Source organism: Capsicum annuum, chromosome 8, assembly GCF_002878395.1.
Source record: "Capsicum annuum cultivar UCD-10X-F1 chromosome 8, UCD10Xv1.1, whole genome shotgun sequence".
In the NCBI taxonomy this organism is placed as follows: Eukaryota; Viridiplantae; Streptophyta; class Magnoliopsida; order Solanales; family Solanaceae; genus Capsicum; species Capsicum annuum.
Window position 1 is genome coordinate 106,722,230 of NC_061118.1, and position 9,506 is coordinate 106,731,735.

The window sequence follows — 9,506 nt, forward strand, 5'->3', positions numbered from 1 at the left end:
AAGCCATAACCTACCTCAAAAGCCAAAATTGGTTCGCTACACTTTGAACCCACGACCTTACTTTTCACGAATAATCTCGAACTCTACTAAAAACATCAAATATGAAATCTATGTGTCAAAAAAAATCAACAACTCCCATATTGACTACTTTTTTTGGGCTCAAAACAGACCCCCGAAATGGGTTTCCTAAAAAGAAAAGCAAAATTGAAACTTTACTTCAAAAACGTATTTCTCGTATTTTTAGGGACCTATAGCTAAAAATTCAAGTCAAATCGAGTAAAAAACGAGGTTCAAATTAAAGAAAAACCATTTTTAAGCTTTACCGCGTAAAATATTTAAAATTTGGGTTAAAATTAAGAATCAAAGTTGTTTTACGGGTTAATTTGATGAAAAACTAGTAATTATAAGATAAAAATATTATTCAAATGAAAAGAAGTGAAATTGATGTTTAAAATCAAGCCCTTAGATTTTTGAAATTTTAAAAAAATAATCAAAAGATTACTAAGAAAATGGTGAATTCTTACCTTAAATCCGTAATAAAATCAAGCAATATGTGTTAATCTAGCTTCCCAAGCTTCCACAAACTTCACTTTTAGGCTTCCATACTATTTTAGAGATTAACTCTCAATAGATAAGATAAAAAATGAGCAAAATAGGCCCAAAAACTAGATAAATAGTGCAGATTTTTCTGCACAGCTTTCGCAAAAAAGCTATTTTTTTGTCCAATTCGGACTTCTATGGGGAGCCCGGAATTCATTCGAAGTCCGATACATGTAAACGAACTATGCAACCATACTAAATTCGACATTCCGAATGCAATGGCCACATCAAATTTTCTAAAAAAAAATATCATTTTCAAAAAGTTGATTCCCGAAATTTGAAATCACAATTTTCCAAATCGAGGTTCGAAATTAGATTTAAAAGCCGTAAAATCATACCAAATATTCTAACACCCCAAAATCAATATTCTGGATCTACTGGCAAAGTCGTATTTTCCATCTGTGGTCGGTTCGATCAAATGTGGGTCTCACACCCATATTTTTAATTTTTTAACTTTTCAATCAATAGGTCAAAATGAGCTCGGGTGCATCGAGACCCGAACTAAAGGTATACCTAGACTAAAATTGATATTTCGTAGCTTCTGCTATAGTCCATTTGGCCATCCGTCACACAGATCAAAAGATATCCTCATCAGTCTAAAATAAGGCTCTCGAAGCCATAAAAAACTACAATATCGCATAAATGGTATCAAAATACATTGAAAATCATGTCAATCACTCTCACAACCCATACATATCATAATGCAACTACAGGGAAGGTTAAAATAGTCAAATCACATAAAATCATAAATTTTACATATTTCATCAAATTTTTAGATTGTTACAATTTCATATCAAGAAGATTGTTCTGATTGCAAATCATTTCTCCCTCCTGCACTTACGATTATTTATTAGACTTAGGAACTCATTTGAGTTTAATTTTCCAGTAGGAGGACAACGTTGTGCTTAAAACCTTCTTTGTCCATGTAGGTAATGTAAGATTTTTCATATTTTCCCAAGGTCTTAAACCTTTGGGATAGGTGCTCCCCTGGTGGACATGTCTAACATTTGTCATTCTTGCTATGAGCTAGCTATGACAGTCTCCTTTCATGTGTCCATCTCTTCCACAGTGAGTGCACAAGGATTTATGTGCTTTATTTTTTACATTTGGATCAACCTTGTCTTGTGACCCAGATGAATGAGTTTTGTGCTGATACCCAAGGACCTTACCATTATTGACTCCTTGACTAGTTAGGTTAGAAAGGATTTGCGAGGATGAAGTGCACTAAAGGAATTTTTTGAGTTCTTCCATTAGTCAGACCGGGTCCCTTTTTAACTCCTCATTCTTCTGAAGTGCAGTCATGATAAGCCTTTGAAAATCCTCCAATTTTTCTTCAAACTCAACCTTAAACCTTGAAGCTTCTTTCTTTATTTTACTCTTAAAAGCATCTACTTTCTCCAGTTGACTTACCTTTCGATTTTCAAATTTTAGCTTAGCAACATGTTCCTCAGTTTCAGATATCTAGAGAGTCAAAGCTATCAACTTAAGCTCCTGATCTTCTATTTTTTTCCTCTAGAGCATTATTGTTTCTTTATTACAAGCATCATCTCTTTTCTCACTTGATCACTAAATTTAGATTTTCAAATTTTAACTTGGTAGCTTACTCTTTAGTTTCAGATATTTGGAGAGTTAAAGCAATCAACTCAAGTTCTTGACTTTTCATTTTTTTCTTCTAGAGCAAATTTTTTCTAGTCATTTCACATATAGAGTCAATCAGCACATTTGCAAGCCTTTTTATCTTTCTAGTTGAATAGTTGTCCAAGCTTTCTTTAAGGTCAGAAAGTATTAACTCATTTTCTTCTTTATCTTCAGTGTTTGCCATAAATGAAAACAAGGAATCAAAGGTCACCTTCTCATCCTCCACAGCAAGCATGGAAACATCTGCAAACTTCTTAGCTTCATTAGATTCAATGGAGGAGTCACCCTAACCAGCTAAGGCTTGTTTAACTGCAAGATCAGCTGCAGCCTATCATCTTGATTTTACAGGAACTTGGTCCCTATTCTTTATTCTGTCATCTCCAGTGTTGAGATATTCCTGATAGTCCATTTTGTGCATTGGACAATCCTTAGTGAAATATTCAAGACTTCCACTTCTGCGAAAAACTTCCATAGTGTCTCCTTTTCTACTACTACTTACACTTCTTTGAAACTGGCCACTTTTCCTCATAGGTCTAACAATTCTTTTTGTCAAGTAGGCAAATCAGTGTCTTCTTCAATTGAACCTGACCATGAAGCTTTTAATGCGAAGGGATTTTTCTTTTTACTTCTTTATTCTCTTCTCTTTGCTGCTTCTTAAGTTCATGGGTTTTTAGATTCCCAATAAGTTCATCCATAGTAAGGTCTTCCTCACTTGCTTATACGATAAAATCACTTCTCTTAATCAGTGTAGCGCATTTGTGATGGAAGTGAATCTTGTATGCATTTCTTGTATTATCTCTCTTTCTTTCATAGTAAAGGTTTCATACTGTGTTGTCAGCATGTCAACTTTAGAATCCTTTATGTCTGTAGTTTCCTCATGAGTAGTTTTCAAGCAGTCCCAGATTTCTTTAGCTTTTTCACATACAAAAATCCTATTGTATTCATCTAGAACTATACCCTGCACTAGCAGTTTCTTTTCCTTGTAGTTCTTCTCAATTTTTTCCTATTTTTATCATTGAATTCCCTCCCGCTTTTGATAATCATTCTTATAACATCTTCTTTGACTTCTCTTACAGATGTATGAGGACTATCAAAATTTATATCCATCAACTTACTATCCTCAACCATAATGAAGTCAAACATCCTTATTTTTCACCACCCATAGTACTGTCCATTAAATCTAGGTGGTTTAGTGGAAGATTGTCCTTCTTCCATGTTAGCTGGAGCAGCCATGCTAACCAAATTACTCTAGATGTGAACCTTTTAGAGTGTTCTGACTTTGATATCAATTGTTGGAACCCTTGGGGGTTGCACCACACAGTGAAGGACCAGGTCTCTCAAAGTCAATCACAGACAATCAATCAAGAAAGTGCAGAAAAATTAAAGGGTGTGCAGGAAAATAACAACACACGATATTTAAAGTGAAAACTTCCTTGCTAAAGGAAGAAAAAACCATGACTTGCCCTCACAAGTACCTCAAAAGTTCACTATAATCAACCTCTTGATTACAAACTCAAACTTGAACCTGAATCTAGGTTGCTTTCACTTGTAATACCTCTACTACAAGCTCATCTTGACAACTCTACCAAGGCACTCTCTAAACTGATTAACTCTAATTAGTTTTGGACTTAGGCAACTCTACCTAAGCACTGCCTAAACAAAAAGAAAAGATCATTACTCTAATATCATGAGTAATTCAATTATAAATTAGGACTCACTCAAGACACTCTCTAAATCAGCACACCACACATATGACAAAAGATCTTGAGCAATATCATATATAGAGATTTTGCCTTTCTCTCTCTTCAACGTTTTTTTTGTATTTGCAAAAATTGTTTGATGAAGAAGCATTTTTTTCCTTTTATAGATGAGTGATGATTAAGGCTGAAATATCATTGGACCAGGTGTCCTAATCAGTACGAGCAATACCTGTCAGTTTGTTATACTAGAGGACAAAATTCTGAAGTCACGCGTGCCGGCTGTATTGTAGCCATGAACATCCAGAGACCTGATCCTTTGTAGTCATCTGCTCATTATTTAAACTACATATAACACGAATTCATTCATACATAGTTGATGAATAAAAATGTTACTCAACTTTACATTGTAGCACTATTCAGGGTCGTTTGGTTGGGAACAAGTTATCCCAGAATAATTAATCTTGTGATTAATTATTTCGAAATTAGTTATCTACTATATATATTGAATAACTTATCCCATCACTAAGACATAAATGATGGGATAAATAATCCCTTGACTAACTAATATCTCCAATCAAATATGTCTTATATTTTATCTATGAACTATTATAACTTATACCTCATACCAAACAACCCAAATAACCGCTTTACTTCTTGAGAGGTAGTAATATGAACGACATATATTTTACCTCCCAAACCCCAATATGAAAATATACTGAGGTGGTTGTTGTTGTTCCTCATGCTAAACAACCCCTTAAAACATTGTTTGGAATTAGAGCCCTCCGTGAATGAATAAAAAAGAAAAGGTAGTGTAAAAATGAAGAAATAGATCATTGAGATCTTTTTCTTTTGTCGTCTAGCTAGTAGCGCCTCACTCTCACTTCCCCTCTCGCGAGTCGTATAGGATTTTCACATACCCCTAAGGGGTCATTTGGTAGAGTGTATAAGATCAATGCAAAATATAGTGTATTAGTAATGCTTGTGTTACTTATACTTGTATTAGTTATGCATGTATTATTTCTTATACATTATTTGGTTTGATGACATCTTACATAATTTCTATAAAAGAAATGTTTATTTACAAAAATACCCTTCTTTGATTTTATACACTTTTTTGCAACAAAATTTCTTTGTCGTCTCAAATATAATTAGTATTGTTGAACTAGTATATAAAGGTTTCAGATTAATTGCAAGACCTTCGTCTTTGCGCATTAAATATTATGTCAATGGATTAACATAGTTGAAATAAAAATAAAATATAAGACGTAAAATTAAGAAATAGTCTCAATTTTTTTAAATTTTATTTTAAAGACCCTCGAAACAAACAAAAATATGTTATAATTATTTAAATCAATTATTCATTGTTGTAGATTAAAATGGGGAAAAAATTGTGAAATGTTTAGAAAAGATTCACTATTGCAAATTAAAATGAGGAAAAAAGGAATGGTGAAATATTTTGAGAGGGAAATTGAGGGGTATTAAGGTCATTTAATAAGTTAATGCATAAAAACTTTGTATTACTAATACATAGAAAATGGGTGGTATTAGTAATACACATTTTAATACACAATAGAGTGTATAATTAATATCCGCATTAGTTATACATAGATTAAAAATTATACTCCCTCCGTTTAAAAACGAATGACCTACTTTTCTTTTTAATCCGTTTAAAAAAGAATGACCCCTTTCCTTTTTTGGCGATACTTTAATTTCAACTTTTCATATGGCATGTTTAGGACCACAAGATTAAATGACATTTTGGTACATTTGACACAACTTTAATTTAAGGCCATAAGATTTAAAAATTTCTTTATTTTCTTAAATTTTATGTCAAGTCAAAATAGATAATTCTTTTTAAAACAGAGAAAATACCAAACAAGATATTAATAATAAACAACAATACACTCTATCAAACGATACTAAGAGGCTAAAAAGAGCGTTGGGTTGCAATCTTGCATAACTTACGTAGTATGTTACTTTGTGATGTAACACCATTGCCACCTTCCATTTATATAATCTCTTCTCCCTTCCCTTTTTCTCCTAAACCTTTCCTTCATTCTCTTCCCTTGAATCTTTCTCTCTTTTGTTCCTCACATCCCACCATGATGAGAGGCAACAGCTTCTATGGGGACGGTGGCGTGCGGCTAGAACTGAACCCCACTGCCAGTTCACCACTCGCCATCGACGTTACGGAGTCGACGGAGGTGAGAATCCAACGTCTCATCTTCGAAAACCCCGTAGTCATCTTTACCCGTTCGTCTTGCTGCATGTGCCACGTCATGAAGAAATTGCTCTCTGCTATTGGGGTTCATCCCACTGTAATTGAACTAGAGGAAGACGAGATAGCTGCCCTCCCATCCGGAGATGATGAGGTGATTCCCGGTGCCGGCGATGCTCCGGCGGTCTTCATTGGACGGACACGTGTCGGTGGACTAGAGAGCCTCGTCGCACTTCACTTGAGTGGTCGTCTTGTTCCTAGGCTTGTGGAAGTCGGTGTCATCACTCATGCGGTATTGTAAAAATAATTTCATCCTTTCAATTATATATATTAATTAATCCAATTGTCCAGAAAACGAACAAAAAGAAAATCTTAGGAAAAGAAAATAATTATGTGCGCTGCTAGTATAAATTAGCTGTTTCTTCCTTAGTTAATTACTCCATTAGCTTTGATAATTATTCTATTTTTCGTGCAATATCAAGTGTTATTATATAACATATCTGTATTTTACAGAAAGTGTGTTGCTCTTCTCTTCTTTCTTTGCCTTACCCTATTCAGGACTTTGGGAAATACTTTTCCTCAAGCTAATTGAAATGTCAAAATGACTAAATGGGGCATTTATTAAATACTATTTCCGGTTTAAGTCTTATTTGCTTTGAATATCCCTGAGGAAGAATATTCTTGAATTTTTTAACAATTACTCTGTTAAGCAAAATATTCAATTACTTACCCAAACTTTGGGACCAACGTTCTCCTTTTCATTTTCTTATTTGGACCGATAGCTTATTGATATATTTGAGGATTTAATTAAAGTTTCAATCATCGCAATTAATGTTTAGTACAATAATAGGCGGTTTCCTTTGTGTGCGCGCGTCTTTTTGGGGGGGGGGGGGGGGGGGCGGCGGAATTGTGAAGATGGAGGGAGGCAGAAATGTACTCCCCGGCTTATTTTACTCGTCTTAAATTTTTTAATTTAATTTTTTATTTTATTTGTTATTTTTTATTAATCAAGATAATTTTTTATTTTTACTCTTAGTATTAAGTATTTGAATACTATGATAAATCAATCATGTTGTTAATTATTTTTTTAATTAATGTGTAATATTAAATTGGGACCAGTAAAATAAAACAAAGTGAGTATTGAAAACTGAAGTATTTTGAAGTACAAGATCTATGATCAGTGTTTTAGCTTGACATCTTCCTTTCTTTAATCTATTAAAGTAGAGAAGGTGTGAAAATCTTGCTACGACGTTCCTTCTTATGCATTGCAAGTTTTTTTTGGGGGTCAAATATGCATTGCAAGTTGCTGGAGTGGAGTGTCAAATGGCACTCTTTCGTTGAAAATTACACAATTGAGCTAGGTCAATTTTTTTTTTGGAAAAGCCAGGTCAATTTTAATTTTATGTATGTGTAGTTGTGTACTCTTCCATTTAAAAGAAATGAGCTACTTTTTTTTTAGTTTGTTTCAAAATGAATAACTTTTTTTTTTAATATGCTTAAAACTAAAAGATTGAAGGATATTTTGATACGTTTAATACAACTCTAATTTAGGATCATTAGAATTCTAAGTCTTTTTTGCTTTTTTAAACTTGGTGCTAAATCAAATTACGTCATTCTTTTTCAAATCGAAGAAGTATTATATATTGACTCTTTATTTCCATAGTTGTCTACTTTTTGTTAAATTGATTATTGTGTTATTCCTTTATTAAAATTTCTAGCTTCATTGGTGAATTTTCATACATAACTTATTTTTGAGTTAATTTTAAAAAATTTTAAGACAATAATATTAATTAATTTATAGGAATATCTTACTAAAATAACTTTTAAAATTTTTTGAATAATATTGTCACTTAACTACAAATATATTTTCAATAGGATGAAACTAACTAAAAAATTAAATTTTTAACGAAATTTATTCATATATACTTTAACTTTTACTTTCAGATCAAATATTCATTAATTATATAAAATTTATTTAATCAATTTCAAATATAGTTTTAATAAAATAAATTATATTCATGCAACTAGAGCAAAATGGAGGTGCAATCTAAATAATACTTTCATAAAAATTTATACCATCTTTTCCTTTTTTTTCTCTTACATACTATTCTCAAGTTTGCAATTAAAAAATAATGGTATTTAAGAAGTTCCTCTAAATAGAAAATAAAAATTAGCTAAAAGATAATATTAGTGATGCGTAATTGTTGTTCATTTTTACACATTTGTACAATAAATCTTATAATTAGACTGATTTACAAAAAAAAAAAAACTAAAATGATAAATATATAAACTTTCCTTTTTTTTTAGGGTTTCCCCACATTCAGCGCACTAAGCAGTAGGGAATTGGCCACATAGTTTTCTCCATTCTTGCTTAAGGGGTGAGGTGCTCAACCACCACACCAACCCTTTTGGTTAAATACATAAACTTTCGTTAAAAGGTATCATTTTTTAACAAAAGATTGCACCATCATGTTGCGCTAATTACATAAATATAATTTATTTTATTAAAAATATATTTAATTTAAATTTAATTATTTTTATGTAATTAGAAATATAGTTTAAAATATGTATGAATAATATTTCGTTATAAATTTAACTTTTTCATTAGTTTTCAGCTTATTGAAAATATTTATGTAGTTCAGTAAAAATATTGTTAAAGAAAAATTAAAAGTTATTTTAGTAAGATGTTCCTACAAATTAAGTGATAATATTATCCTAAAAGTTTTAAAAAATTACTTTAATGAAATACTTATAAGTTGAGCGACAATTCGAGAAATTAACTCAATTTTATCTGATAAGGTTTTTATTCTCGGTTTCACAAACGCTGATTAATTTATTTGAGGAAATAAAATTTATGGATGTTGAAAGTATTATAGTCGGCCTCCGCATCACTCTGTACTAATTGTTTGATTTTTTTTAATTCTCCATGACATTATTTCTTTAATTAAATTTTTATTTTTATTTATTATTTTTGATATATTAAAAAAAGGTAAACGAATTTTTTTATTTTATTTTTGATATTAATTATTCATACTTCAAAATATTTTTAAGATATATTAATCTAAATATTAATTAATAAAGATATTATAATAAAATAATTATATTAATAATTATTTTTCAATGAATATGTTATATCAAAAAGTAATAATTAAAAGCTAATGAAGACAGTATTTTGTTTTAGAAAGATTATATATTTGTAAGTTTGATTTCAACATTTTACCGGACAAATTTAAAATCATAAGATTGACAGGCTACATGCATATATTTCTAATTTAATACGATTACTTTCATATTTTACTTGTTACTATTTTCTAATTAATTTTTTATTTTTATTTATTATTTTTGATATA

At 31.0% G+C, this 9,506-nt stretch overlaps 1 protein-coding gene across 1 annotated transcript; it reads left to right on the forward strand.

Annotated features, from left to right (window-relative positions):
- Positions 1-5,884: 5,884 nt before the first annotated feature.
- Positions 5,885-6,692, forward strand: LOC107879627 (glutaredoxin-C6). Its single transcript, XM_016726632.2, has one exon. It carries the CDS (start codon positions 5,909-5,911, stop codon positions 6,455-6,457), a length of 549 nt encoding a protein of 182 aa, XP_016582118.2. The 5' UTR covers positions 5,885-5,908; the 3' UTR covers positions 6,458-6,692.
- Positions 6,693-9,506: the final 2,814 nt, after the last annotated feature.